The sequence below is a fragment of the Microtus ochrogaster genome, unplaced genomic scaffold (genome assembly GCF_000317375.1).
Source record: "Microtus ochrogaster isolate Prairie Vole_2 unplaced genomic scaffold, MicOch1.0 UNK4, whole genome shotgun sequence".
NCBI lineage: Eukaryota > Metazoa > Chordata > Mammalia > Rodentia > Cricetidae > Microtus > Microtus ochrogaster.
The window spans coordinates 881,299-896,788 of record NW_004949102.1 but is presented as its reverse complement, the minus strand read 5'-3'; the positions used below and the strand labels follow the sequence as shown (position 1 = coordinate 896,788).

Here is a 15,490-nt window from a genome sequence, read left to right as displayed (position 1 = left end):
GTCTGTCAAATATTAAGGAATAGATATTGGAGAGTGAGGACATCTTGCTCTAAGGGCTGTGAATGAGAGTGTTAAATGTCCTGGAGGTCAAGAGGTCAATCAGGAGAACAAATCAAGGGAAAGACAGGCTTCTTGGGTTAGGCACCTTTGCTCTAGGTTTCTTAAGTATTTGACAAGAATCATCTACCCACCAACAACAGGAGGAAAATCTCAAGGAACAAAATCCTTCCAGAATGTCAAAGGAGAGCTAAGAATAATAGTATTATCTAAAACTATGACCCCCCCCCCCCCGCAACAGTCAGTAAAAGGGCAATGAAGATCTCAAAAGCTTTGAATGTCAACCGTAGCAGGTAGGGCATTTACGTTAGCATGGTTATTTTGGCCTCCAAGAGTTATCTTTTTGTGATATAAGAAACATCTACTTAGGTCACATATTAAGGTCTCCCTAAGGGTCACCACAATTGCCCCACCAGACTTCCATCAAGAGGAGGTAAAAGAGAAAGGGCTTGGAACACTGGCTACAGACACGTGCAGGGTGACTCTGGGTTGGCTAAATAGGAATTTCTAGAAACAGGCCATTATGACCATTCATTTGGCTCGCCCAAATGTTGGGCTCTGGGTCCATTAAGAGGATGCTCAGGAAGTTATAGAGGAAGTTCCAATCCGAATTTGAGCATCCTCTAGGCCAGGGTATCATAATCTGGCGCTAGCAAGAGAGGAGTGGGTACCATGCACAGAACAATTTGGTGGGGGCTAAACTACACAACTGTCAGGGAGAGCAAAGCGGGTACATCATCTAGATGTGTAGTCAGAGGGCACGAGAGTTGAGCTCAGCTGTGGATACAAAACAGGCACCTGTGGTGAAGGAAGATGGTTAACAGGCAATAAGCAATTGTGTGGGTTGGGACACGGATTGAGTGTGACTTTCTGGGGCTCATCTGTTGAAAGGTTGGCCCCAGCGTGAGGACACTGACAAGTGAAAACACTTTTAAGAAGTGGAGACTGGTAGTTGGGAACAACAAGGGTAAAGTCATCTTGAAGGACTATTAGTTCTGTGGACCCTTAGTTCCCATGAGAGTAAGTTATAGGAAAGAGCCAGTCTGGGTTCTCCCTAACCTCTGGTTTATATGAACTTCCCCCATTGTGGTACCAAGCATCAAAGGATAATCATGGTCTTCTAAAGTAGACCACCAGTCTTGGGTATTCCATTATAACAGTGGAAAACAGAACGTCACATGGGGTGTGGACCACTGGGAGAAGTACATGAAGACCTAGCAGGAAACTATGATTCTAATTCTTATTTTTCAGGTAAAGTTCAGCCTATTACAGCAAGTTTGAGAAAAATAAAGTTTTACCAATATAGGTCAGAAACCTTACTGAAAAACCACAGAAATTAAGAAGAATGATAATATTGTAAGAAACAACTTGGAAAAGCAGCAGTAAGGCAGGGAGTTGGGATTTTTTTACATTGTCATACTACAACAATACTATAAATTAGTATAATCTTCTTTCTAGAAAATAGAAGTACCTAATAAAGTTTAAATGAGCTTTTCCACCTGGAAATTTTGCTACTTGCTTTCTGTTCTAGGGTTGAAAATCTTTTTCCTATAGCCATATGGAGCTTAGGTAGAAAGATGTTCACAACCATATAGTATTGAAAAATTAGGGAGAGTTAGAAAGCTGTATGCCCAAATGCTAATATATTCTTTAACAGGAAAATTTGATCTACTTAAAATGAATTTGACAATAGTTATACTATGCTAGCATATATGCCTTTGCAATATAAATGCTGAATGAAAAAGTCACAAAATGATACACAGATAAAGCATTATTTATTTTTAAAAGTGCATGTTGGGGCTGGGGAGATGGCACTGTATGTGTAATGTTCGCTACACAAGTGTGAGTCTCTGTGTTTGGGCCTCTAGCACTCATGAGAAAGCCAGGTGTGGTGGTGTGTTTCTGTAATCCCTGTGCTGGGAGGTGGAGACAGGAGGATGCCATGGCTCACTGGCCAGCCAGGTTAGCCAAAATGTCGAGCTCTGGGTTCACTAAGAGACTGTCAAGAAAGAGAGAAAAGAAGTAGTTAAGAAAGACATTCTAACATGAACCTTCGACCCTACATCTGTCTGCACTGGCAGGTGTACTCATACATGAATCTGCACAAATGCAGACACCACACACAAAGAAAAGAAAAGATAGTTACTAAAATGTTAACAGCCTTGCGGGGTAGTGATGCACGCCTTTAATACCAGCACTTGGGATACAGAGGCACGGGATCTGTGTGAGCTCAATGTCGGTCTGGTCTACAAAGAAAGTTCCAGGATAGCCAGAGGTGTTACACAAGGAAACCCTGTCTTTGAAAACCAAAGAAGATGAAGAGGAGGAGGAGCAGAAGGAAATATGAATGATCTCTAGATAGCAAAAATCACACAAACACTCATGGAAAGTGACAAACCTCATGCCAGACAGGGTCAAGTCTGGAGGATAAAGTACGGGGAAGAATACAGAGGAACGACACTGACTAGTTTTTCACACAAATGTTTTACATTAAAAAAAAAATTAAGTTAATGCGACAAAGTCCATACTTGTTCACTATGATAAACAACCATATCTGTTATGTAATTTTTTTAACTGTCCTAAATATTTTAGAAATTTGAAGGCTCTTTGAAAACAGATTGCTCCAAAGCTTTAGCACCTTGATGCTTTTACTGTAAAGGAACAGTGTCTTCCCAGAACACTCCCATCACCCTTAGGGGGAGCGAACCTTCCTGCCGTAGGAAAAGGTGGAGGCAGCTAAGAGTGGGCGGGAGAGCCGCACAGGCGAGCATCCTAGGCTACCAGACAGGGCATCATCTCTGCGCGATCTAGCGGAATGTTTGATGAGTATATAATAAATAGTCTCCTCTCCCTGAATGAGTGTCTTATTTTCTGAGATAAACAATATATATTTTTAGGGAAAATAGGGTATCTAGAGACTTTTGAACAACTAAGTGGCATTTTTAGTCCTGAGGAAATTTATGAATATTTTTTATCTTCCCTTTTTTCTTCCTCCCCTTCTTCTTTTCTTTCCTGTTCCACCTTCATTTTGCTCACTTCACATATGGCATTTCAAAAAAGGCACCATGGATCTTGAAAACATTTTGCAATGTCTGTGATAGTCATAATTCCAAGACCAATAGGTCTTTTCTTCCTGTGTTTTCTGTCATAATACATAAACAAGATAAAAATAGCACTACTCTGACTTCTGTCTCTCTGATCAAGAATTTATAATACTAAACGACTTGTCTAACTCTGGAACAAAATTTGAACTAAAATGTATGCTTGCCATGATTGCAGTTTATATAACAACACCAAAAGTATTGCAAGTATCTACTAGACTTCAAAGGGTGGGCTTGAGGTTGGGAAAATAATTCCCTCACTCTACGTAAACAAGGGTGACTGTGTGTGTTCCCTCCTTGTCTAGAATTTCAGTTTCATTCAGGCATTTAAAATTCCTACAAATTATTGCAAATTATCTAACAGAGACAACAGAAACATTGCAAAATTATATGTGAATTAATCATATGGAAAAATTGATGTTCAAATGTTGTTGGGGCAACTCCATGAAGGGGATATGATTTTGACTGCACATTGCAGGATTGTCAGACTTTCCAAATATCTTATAAATCCAGGGATTTTACCTGGCAGTAGGATATTCCCTGCAAGCAAGATTCTGGAGCAAGTGGTCAATATAAGAAGAAAAGACTGAGTGATCATATACCCGATAGCTTTTCAATCTTTACCCTAAACAACAACAATAAAAATCACTTGGTTACTTTGAAAATTCTGGTCTTGTTTCAGTATATTCAAGAACAGGCAAACATCCTACAATTTCTTGCAAGTTCCCAGGTGATCCATGATTCAATGATCTAACAATCCATTATCCAACATTGCTGGTCCATGGATTATATGGGATATAAGCAGAGAAAGACAATGAGTAAACACAAAAACTCAGGAATAAGGACACAAGTAGGAAAGTCAGAAGAGGAAGGAATGGTTTGCAATTAGACATTGACGCAAATGCTAACTTAGCAGGTGAGCAGGGCATGGGGAGAAGCTATGTAAAGGGAGAAAGCAGGAGGCATTCTCTAAAAGATAAATTCTCCTTGTTTCTGGAGAACTATGTCACAACACGATACTAATGTTACCCAGTCTCTCATTTTTTAAAGACATAAATTCACTGTATTTTAACATAGAATCTACTGATTTATAAATCTTGAGTCTAACTTTTACATATACACAAATTTTTACATACATAAATAGTCAAGTATTGTGAGTCTAACAAACTGAATTTGCCTGTTAGAATTTCATCTATTTCAGATCTTTAAATAAGGTAAAGAGTCCTGAATCTGAACAGAAGTGGGCATTAAAAAGCCCCCTGGGAGGCCCTGAGGCTTAGTGGGAGACAACCTGGGAAACAGAAATGCTGTGAGTTAGAGTCTGACGCAAAGTGAGAGGCGGGGATTAGATCCATACATCAAGAGGGTCTCAAAAGGAGACTGTCTGTTTTGAGACAGTCTTTCTGTGTAGACCAGACTAGTTTCAGTCTCTGATAGTCTTCCTTACTTTCCCAAAAACTGGGACTAAGGGTATGTGCCACTATGTCTGGCTCAACAAGCGTCTTTGCAGATAAAAAATTAATGTCAAGAAGTATGAGGATAAGTCTGGTTGTAGAGGAAAGATGATTGAATACAAGTTGAAAATTTTGAATTATTATAAAAAAAAACAACTAAAAGGTGCTTACTTGATGAAGTCACAGTTGCTTTAGTTAAAATACGAAAATCTCTCAGGAAATGTAACCATTCAGAAAGTGAAAAGTTGTCCTGTTACCAAAGCTGTCCCATCTGAGCAGATTAGGACTGTTAGGGAAAAATTTCAAGCCCACGGTAGAAGTTAGAGGTGGTGACCAGAACTCACCAGTCTCATTTGGCTTTTTCTTTTATTTTTCTGGTGCAGAGTGCTATATGTAGTTGCTGTAGAGTGTTTTCGGGGTGTATGGGCCTTTAATCTTAGCTTTATGAAAGAGAATGAGGGAATCAAGCTGCCTTCTTAGAAGATGGTCTAGTCTTGGAACAAGCTTGTCTCTAATGGACTCGGGTGGAGGCAGAGGGGCAGAGCTTAGTGTAAGAACAGTAAACAGCACTAGGAGACTGGTTGGCCATAACTCAGGAGCATATGATAGCCAAGGGGCCCATGTTGTCTTCTTGTAAGTACGGCAGGAAGCATAAGGTTGTAAGGAAAAGTTTTGGGGCCATCTGTGGGTTATCGTTAAAACAAAATACACAGTTGTCCCTATACACTGGCATTTTAAACTAAACTAGTGCCTGAAGAATTTCTCAAGAGCTGTTTAGAAGGATTCAGTCAAGGCTCTGCTTTATTTTGCTGTTTTATTGTTTGTCAAGACTACAGGGGCAGACTCTGTGAAAACTGTCAACATCAAAACACCTTTATTCTTTTTCCTTTAAAAAGATAACACAATGAAGATGCGGCAGAGTCTGGGCTTATTAAGACTCTCTTAGATTCACTGAAAGAGAAAGGATGCTGGGGAGCAAATGCCCAGCCCAGAGGATTCAGCCTGATGCTGGTGAATCATAGCGAGGGAAGCTGGATATTGTGCAGACCTAAAGAAAAGACCTCATCAAAACCCTAGCACACAGTCTCTCTCAGTAAATTTCCAATGCAACCCAGAGTTCTCAGACAGCAAACAGCACAAGAACAAGAAGCAGCAATACAGCAGATGACAACATTTATTGATTGTTTGTCACGTTTCAGGTGATTTCATACCAAATTATTCAGGTTACAATGGTTGTAAATTTCACCACTTCCTTTTAGTGTCCTAAGACAGAAACCTGGTTTCCAGCTAAGCAAAGCAACAGATTTCATTAAGATTAAGATTCCCTTTGTGCCTCCTTGTGCTGTCCGCAGCAACTCAGCTGCCTTCCTCAAAAAGCCAGCTTTTCCTAAGCACATGAACCTGCACCCCTAGATTCACACGCTTAGAAGCTGCATTCAGGTTCATCTGAGCCACCTGTCTCATCGCTCCAGGAAGTCTTTTCTTCTAGGTTGATTTCCCACTTTTGGTTAGAAAATATGAACGCAGTTCCCATCCAAACACATGCAGCTAAAAGAGAAAAGTAATTCAATTGACAGAAAGGTGTATCATGAAGAAATGTCTCCAGTCTGCCTAGTTCTGCTTTCCAACAACACTCCGAGTACATTTGAGATGCCAAATGAGAGCAAAGACAGACATCCATGTGCACTAATTAATTTGAGCAAAGAAAATTGGTTCTAAGATATTCTGTTCAGAGGGAAATATGAAAAAAAAAGACGGAAAATTTTCCAGGTTTCCAGTTTCCATGTTTATTAACTTCTGCTCCAAAGCCCTTAAAAACAACTATGTGGTGGTAACTAAACAACAGAGACATTTCCACAACCTCTCTCCCTCTCTCAGCTGCATCCAGCAAATGTGTTCATTATTTGAAGGATGATTTCTGGGGTTCATTTCGTTTTTCACCTGATGTCTTGTCTTGATTCTTTGCAGGAAGCAGAATGTGCCTACGTCCTCTTTGTTGTTGCCATCTTTTGGGTCACAGAAGCTTTACCCCTGTCAGTCACAGCTCTACTGCCTGGCTTAATGTTTCCCATGTTTGGGATCATGTCTTCCACACATGTAAGTTCTCCTTCAAATGTCTTCAGAATTTGATTGCTTGTTGTGTGTGGTGACATCGTTTGAGAAATGCTGCCTTTAAAAGGAGCCATGATCCTGAGGTAAGGGCTCTTCATAAGTGCCCCCAAATTATCAAAGTGCTCCCTCTTTGAGATTCTGCATGCTTGTCTACTTTTGGGAGCAAACAGGGCAGAACTTGAGTCATGAGTGTCTGTAAAAGAAACTGTGCCCATCTTCTCTTGCTGACACTTTTATCTGGTACCTCTTTCCCAATAAAAGTTGCCATCCATTTACATCCTGAATATTCTCAGACTAGTTCTCAGAATTTGAACTGACAGCACACACACAAAAGGAGGAAACACTTTCTGCTTTTAATGAAGAAAAACCTTCCCTGTCTTCTTTTCTGGAAACCTGGTATTTCAGAAGATAAAGCCAAATTAACTTTCATGTGTATCTCTATTTTGTTCTTGCTGGGAGGAGTTTATTCATGCTGAGAGCTGCTTTTTTTTTTTTTTACCGTTATGCAGTCTAAGGGTGTCCATCTAAAGGAAATAGATTCAGTTTTCGCTTAAATACACAAAACACCCTGAAAGCAAAGCACTTATCTCCATTTAGTCTCTAGGCAGCAGACAGTTGCCTAACTTAGAGTACCAACATTCATTGGAAGGAGTTCAAGTTCAACCCAGTCAGTACCATCCACCTTTTCTTCCATTTTCTGCTTTGGTCCAATGCTATTGTCTGGATATTCACACGTCTTTAACGTGGACAGTCCTCGTTAAACTCTTCCTATGAGACAAGTTTTTTGTACTTCATTTTCACATTGTTCTTCCCCCTGTTGGATTCAAAATCATTTTGTACTTATGACCCTGTTTGTTCCTCTTTTCATACTGGTTTTCTACATTCATCCTGATTTTGCTTCCCTTCTTTTTTATTGTGATTGGTTCGCAGGTGACTGTGGCAAGGGTTATCCTTCAATTCCTCTTACTTCTAGCTGATGTTCAGCTTCTGAGGAATCTGAGACCCAAAATCTAAGTTTCTGAAATGGCCTAACATGCTGATGGGTGGGTAAGACCAATCAGGCACAGAAAACATGATGTGGCTGGGCGGTGGTGGCACACGCCTTTAATCCCAGCACTCGGGAGGCAGAGGCAGGTGGATCTCTGTGAGTTCGAGACCAGCCTGGTCTACAAGAGCTAGTTCCAGGACAGGATAGGCTCCAAAGCCACAGAGAAACCCTGTCTTAAAAAACCAAAAAAAAAAAAAAAAGAAAAAAAAGAAAACATGATGAAAGATAATGGTTGTTGTACCACTGTGTCTGGTAGTACATGTTCAGAAATCTTTATTCTTTTGTTTTTATTGAAAAAAATTTCCGCCTCCTACCAGCCTCCCATTTCCCTCCCCCTCCTCTCCCTCCTTTTCCCCTCCCCCCACTCCTCTCTCCCTCCCTCTCCAGTCCAAAGAGCAGTCAGGGTTCCCTGCCCTGTGGAAAGTCCAAGGTCCTCCCCCCTCCATCCAGGTCTAGGAAGGTGAGCATTCAAACTGGCTAGGCTCCCACAGCGCCAAAACATGAAGTAGGATCAAAACCCAGTGCCATTGTCCTTGACTTCTCATAAGCTCTCATTGTCCGCCATGTTCAGAGAGTCCGGTTTTATCCCATGCTTTTTCAGTTCCAGTCCAGCTGGCCTTGGTGAGCTGCCAATAGATCAGCCCTACTGTCTCAGTGGGTGGGTGCACCCCTCGCGGGCCTGACTTCCTTGCTCATGTTCTCCCTCCTTCTGCTCCTCAATGAGCTTTCAAGGTCCCAATGAGGAGAAATCTTTATTCTTAAAGGTGACATCATCACCAACCCTTGCGTCTGAGAGGTGGAAAGAGACCTGGGACAACTCTCACTTAGGGCAGGCATCTCCTCCATTTATGTCCTACAAATGACAATACTCCATGTCTTTTTGATTGTAGGTTTTCAGTAACTCACAGAGGGGGCAATTTTGATTTCCAAAAATTCAGTTTTATTTAAACCAAGTCTGATGTTCAATTACATTGAGCCATGCAACTTTTACCTCACAACTGTTCTGCAAATACAAATCATCTTTCTTTTGCACACAGCATTTTTTTTTTGGATGTTACAATTAATGTAATCCCTACCTCCTGTCTTTACGATCTCTAGACCATAAGTCCTCTCTTCAAACCTAAAACCTCCAACGCTATCACTCCTACCATCCTATCTTCTTTTCTCATCCTAGAACTATCTCTGGTTTGTCAACATTACTGAAAATTAGATCAGTTAATTAATTAGCTATGTTTTTTTTGTTGCTGTGGTAAAGAATGCTGGCATGAGCAAATTAAGGAAGGGATAATGTACTTTGGCTCACAGTTTGGGTGTAGAGTCAATCATTCTGGGGAAATGTTGACAGCAGGAATTTAACATAGCTGGTAATATTATATCTGTAGTCAGGAAGTAGAGAGCAATGAATGCACAATTTCTCCTTTGTATTCCGTCCAGGATAGAAGTCCATAGAGTGGTGTAGCCTTTCTGCCTCCTTGAGCTCAATCTAGATAATCCATCTCATGTATGCCTAGAGGCTGATCTAATCTAGATAATCCATCTCAGGCATGCCTAGAGGCTGAACTAATCTAGAAAATTCCTTATTGGAATCTCCAAAGGCTTGTATACCAGATGAATCTAGATCTCATCAAATTGACGATACTAACTATGGTAAACATTAAATCTGCTACAAAGTAACTACCCAATAAATAATTAATGTAGCTAGTGGACTGACAAAAAACAGACCATTTTAGAAATAGCTGGAGTACTGCAAAAGCAAATAAATGAACCATTTATATTCTGGTCTGATGTGTCTCAGTCTTTTGAAATGCATACAGCACAGGACCTCTTTGAGTCCCTTTGCCTAGTGAGTGGAATGGGAGCTTACAGGAAGTCAAAGACCTTAGGACTTTTAGTGGTGATATATAAATGGCAACTGTAATTTTGTTTTCTGGACACCCAGACCCAAATATCCCATAAAACTATGTTAATTATAGCACTGTTTGGACAATGACTCAGGCATATTCCTAGCTAGCTCGTACATCTAAAATTAACCCATTTATATTAATCTGTATATTATCACAAGGTTGTGGCTTACTGGTAAGGCTCTGGCATCATTTTCCTTCGGCAACTATATGGCATCTTTCTGACTTCACCTTCTTTCCCCCTGCATTCATTTAGTTTTGCTGCCTAAACCAATTCTGCCATACCATAGGCCAATACTGCTTCTTTATTAACCAATGGTTTATAGCACACAAAGGGAAATCCCATATCATCTTCCCTTTTCTGTGTAGATAAAAAAGAAGGTTTAAAATTTAACATAGTATAATTACATGTAATAAAACAGGTATCAAGCAAGAATTACAGTTACAATATTTTTTGAGTCTACTCACAAAAATTTTATTTTTATATTTAGTTTTATATTTAATTTATCTTTTATCATAACTAAGGAAAACTATAACTATCTGTCTTCAACTCCATCGAAGATCCCAGAAAGATATACTATTGCCTAAGTAAATAAGAAATGCATTGTAAGCAACTTCAAAACTCTAGAATTGACAAAGACATCTTGCTACCTGGACAGATACCCAAAGTTCTTCTGTAATGTTGCGGGTATCCATCTTCAGCCTACATAGTTTCTAGCAGACTTTTCTCCATGAAGCAAGAAATTTGAAAGACTGCTTTGCATCTATTGGCAGTTTGTCATTCACTTTCTTCTGTGTCCTGATAATGTCATTTAGACTCTTTCATGAAGCAGAAATCCTGAAAGACTATCTCACAATCTTTAGGCAAGTTCAGCAGTCATTTTTTCTGTGGGACCTGAATGTCCAGTTCATACAGCATATTAAGCAGTTCAGACAAGAGCAGTTTCTTGCACAAATGACTAGCAAACTCTATAGACAGCTTCTTCGATTCCCATCATCCTCTTGAAATAATTGGTGCTGCCAGAAGCAGACATGTTTCACTGTCTAGAAAAGTCTAAGTTCTTGAAACCTTTCAAATGTCATATTCTGTTGGTCTTTGAAGTGTTGAAAATTATCTGTCTAACTGAAATGTATATCTGTTTATCTAGAAAACCTAACTAATATGACTACAAATTTGAATATTATAAATGACTATCTATTAATCCATAATTTTAAATTATATGTTGCATTTTAAATGAGCTGTATAAACATAATTCCTTAAATAAGAGTAGAAATATACATATAACAAAATCGACCTTAAATTTGTATCAATAAACCAAAGTCCATACTAATGTTAAATATTCATCTTGTGATCTTTTTTCTACAATGGACGATTAAACTTTAAAAAGTAAATGTCTGACTTGACATACATCCAAAGCTTGTATGGACACGGTTATAAATTTAGTAAAAAAAGATGTGAGTTGAGTAATTGATATGTATCCTACGTATGTGTATGATTTTTATCATGTATCTTAATTATTCCTTTTTATCATCTGTAAGTGAAACATGAAGTGATAAGTCAAGCTATACAATCAAATAAAATATGTAAAATAATTTTCAAATGCTGATGTAACACCTATGAATTTTTATATCAACAGTTTTGAGAGTGCTACCTGTCAATGTGCCCCATATTTTGAGTTTCAAATATCAAATCTATCATTGAGTAGATGAAGATCTTCATTCAACTGGAAAGCCCTAAGAATGTCCCTTATTGGCCACCATAGTTACAGTATTACCTACTTTAAGGCCAGTGCTGGATATTCAAACCTTGCTATGCCTATTACTGTAATTGAAAGCTACCAACAACTATTGAATTTTTATACTGTTTGAATTATACCTAAATATCTAAATAGTCGTGTGTGATAAATTTGATCTTCTACAACAGATATTAGTATTGGTATTGTTGAAAATATGTTTATAAATAAAATACATAAGAAAAATCTATGCATATATAGATTTTATTTACTCAGTCATTCAATAAATATTTATGTGGTGGAGCCTGCCAGACACTTGGAAAACATTAATAAATAAAACTTGGGGAAAAATTTATAAATAAAAAAGAGAAAAATTACCTATTTTTTAGGGGAATGGAGAGAGTAAATAATATATTTGATAAATAGACGAGTTGAATAGTTTGCTAGAAATGTAATTGATAGGGCCTTAATGTTTAATGTGCTTGTTATGTAAACTCAAAGATATAAGTTTGGAGCCCAGCACCCACATAAAAAGCCAGATGCAGCAGCATAAGCCTATAATGTCAACTCCAGGGAGGTAGGAGATAGGAGGTGCATGGTGGGAAGCCAATCTACACAATTTCTGAGCCAAAAATTCAGTGAGAGAAAGTGTCTCAGAAAATAAGATAGAAAGTGATATATATATATATATATATATATATATATATATATATATATATACATACATACATACACAGATACCCTCTTCTTGACTCCACATATGCAGGCTTAAGTACAGGCACTTGCATACATGGGTACACACACATGGATACATCATGCACACACACATACTCACACACAAGAAATGCAATTGATAAAACAGATAAATGCAAAAAGCTAGTGAAGATCAGAAGGAGTAGCAATTTTAGATAGCATTGTTTAATCTAATAGGAATTTGTTACCAAAGTAGAACAACCTACGTATCTGAACAAAGAGTTACTGGAGATAAGGAAGTTATGCATTTGCATATTGATAAATGCCCACTGAAGGGAGAAACACCCAGTACAAAGGCCTCAAGTCAGGCCAGTATACTGTAGTAAAAGAAATAAATGTGATATCAACTATGGGGTCAGGGAGTCAAAATGGTAAGATTTGGGCTGGCCATGGTCAAAGAAGGTCACAGTAAGCATTTACCAATTGAGGAAGTAGAAACTTAATGGAGAATTTTGAGCAAAAAAGGTAACACTTTTTTTTAACCTGACAATGATTTTCAAAGAATAATTTGAGCTGTTGTATTGAGAACCTAAGCAGAAAGGAGACAGGCAAGCTACTGCAAGTGAAGTGGTAACTCAGAACAGAGCTGTCACACACACACACACACACACACACACACACACACACACACACACACACACACACATTGGCTATCTTGTTAATGAAATTTGAAAGAAAAGACAACTGACTTCCTCTATTTATTAAATATGACATACAATTGAAAGAAGAGATTCAAGGATACATCCTGGGTTTTTGATCTGTCAGGTAGAGAAATGGAATTGCATCCCATACAGTGGAGTCATTATGGGAGAAGCAGGCTGGCTGTGGAAAAGACTGAAATTTGGGATTCAGTGCTGGATGTTTACATGCAAAATGCCGATTGGGTACCTAAGCGAAGATGTTGAGAATAGATGTGGATCCAGCTCAAAAGGTTCAGGGCTCGTGAGACATGGGCTCATCTGGAGTTATTAGTTACCTGACAGTCATCTGCATATAGATGTTTTTTAAAGTCTCTGACATGAGATCATGTAGGGGAGTAAGGACAGAAAAGTGAAGCAGAGTCGTGGAAAACCAGAAGGGCTGCAAGTGAAGGAAATGCTTCAAGGATGAAGCAGTGACAAGGCTGTCAAATTTGCTGCTAAGTCAGTAAATATGAAGACCAGAAAATTTATCATTGTGTTTAGAAGACAGAAGAAATAAATATTTTAAGATGAACTATATAATCATATTAATTTTAACCAACAAAGCACATTTTTAAGAAGCATTCTTATTTAGCTCACAGTCAATGTGAAGAACTACTTTTTATGACTTTTTATTGATTTGTGCAAGGGTTGCTCAGCTGATAAATTATATGCTTAGGCAGGAACCCAGGTGTTCTGATTGAAAAATTCCATATTTTTAGATGAAATCCTATTTGTGGGCAGCAATGCAGCTATCTTGATCTTGTAAGTAGACTTTAAATCTCATGAATTTTACTTGACATATCCATTTTTCTTGCCAAATAGTTATATTTATCAGTGTCATTTCTAAAGCACCAAAACTTCCTTCATCTATCTATCTATCTATCTATCTATCTATCTATCTATCTATCTATCTATCTGATCATGTATCCAATGCTAGCCTCAACAATTAATATGTAACTAAGGATGGCCTGAACCTTTTTCTTATCCTCTACATTTACCTTCTGAGTGCGAGTCTGAGATTATAGGCATGCACCAGGCTATGGTTTATTTGATGCTGATATTAAAACCCAAGACTTTGTGTATTCCCAGGGATCTGTGTATGCTAGGAAGTACTCTACCAGAAGATGAGCCACATCCTGATTCCTTCAGAGCAATTTGTTTTGCTACTATTTCCTGGACAGTTAATCTGTACACAATGCTCTTTCTTAAATCTATCTGATCCTTATGAAAAATAGAACCTAGGCTCTACATTAGCAAACAAAGAATATGGACCTCCTTCTTTAAATTTAATCTCTAAATTTGTTTACAAATTAGATCATACTTTGCTGGTAAAGGACTGGTATTCTATACACCTGAGGGCAGATCCATCTTGGCACCTAATTTTCAAACTGAAGTTTGAAAACGTTGGCCATTTATTTATATATTATCATTGGCTCTTGCATGTCACCCACAAAGTTGAATAATTGTACAAAGACCTTATAACACCAAAAATATAGAAAATTTACTATCTATCTTTTTAAAAGCATGATAGTCCCTCAAGAAACTAAATTGGTTACAAGAATATCTTGCTGCACATGGTGATGCATACAATTAACACCGGCACTCCAGAGGCAGAGCCAGGTGGATAATTGTGAGTTTGAGGTCAGACTGGTATACACACAGAATGCCAGGACAGCCAGGGCTACATACAGACCCTTCTAAGGGTCCCCTCAAAGCCATAAAAAGAATATCTTACAGTCCTGAACTTATTCTGGTGCTTAGTCACTTATTAATGCAGTATTTTGCCCCTCATTTTCAGGGCATATATTTCAAGATGCCCAGAAATTGCCCCCAAACTGTTAGTAGTAATGAACCCCACATGGACTATGATTTTTTCTCATGTGATCTTCAGTGCTCTCACATAGTTCCAGAGTTAATTTGGCCTTTTTTATTTTTATTTATTTATTTATTATAGATTTCTGTCTCTTCCCCGCCACCGCCTCCCATTTCCCTCCCCCTCCCCCAATCAAATCCCCCTCCCTGTCAGCCCAAAGATCAATCAGGGTTCCTGCCCTGTGGTAAGTCCAAGGACCACCCACCTCGTATTTTATATCCTGCTGTCTTCTTTTGCTTGAGATCCACTGGTAATTAAAATAAGAATTACTTAACATAAGTACTTTGGTACCATAGTTATCAATCTGATAACCAAAAAGGTTACTAATAACTAACTTAGAGGCTATATACCACGTGGAATACATGAGAGATTAGGTAGGGTGACATGCTGGTACGGATAAAGAAAGATAGTATGAGATTTTATTATGTAACTCTGAGCAGAATATAATTTTAAATTTACAAATTATTCATTCGGCTTCTAAAACAAAATAACAATAGTTTCTTATCTGGGAACTTACAAACAATTGAAATTTAATTGTTTATGGATCTGAAGGCTGAGAACTACAAGACCAAAATACCAGTAGAGTGTCTGGATAGATGGTTTAGCAGCAAAGAGCATTTGTTGCTCTTGTAGAGGATCGGAGTATGGTTCCATGAACTGGCATTGGCTAACTCACAATTGCCTATAAATCCTGTCCTAGGGGATACAATATCCTCTTCCAGCTTCCATAGGATTTACACACACACACACACACACACACACACACACACACACA

The 15,490-nt window shown here is 38.4% G+C and overlaps 1 protein-coding gene across 1 annotated transcript in view; it reads left to right on the top strand.

The window, feature by feature from the left end:
* The window catches only part of Slc13a1 (solute carrier family 13 member 1), an 88,868-nt gene that overhangs the window by 10,198 nt on the left and 63,180 nt on the right, over positions 1–15,490 (top strand). The window contains exon 2 of the mRNA XM_005365691.2: positions 6,581–6,709. Coding sequence (XP_005365748.1) covers positions 6,581–6,709 — 129 coding nt within the window. The remainder of the gene's footprint in view (positions 1–6,580; positions 6,710–15,490) is intronic.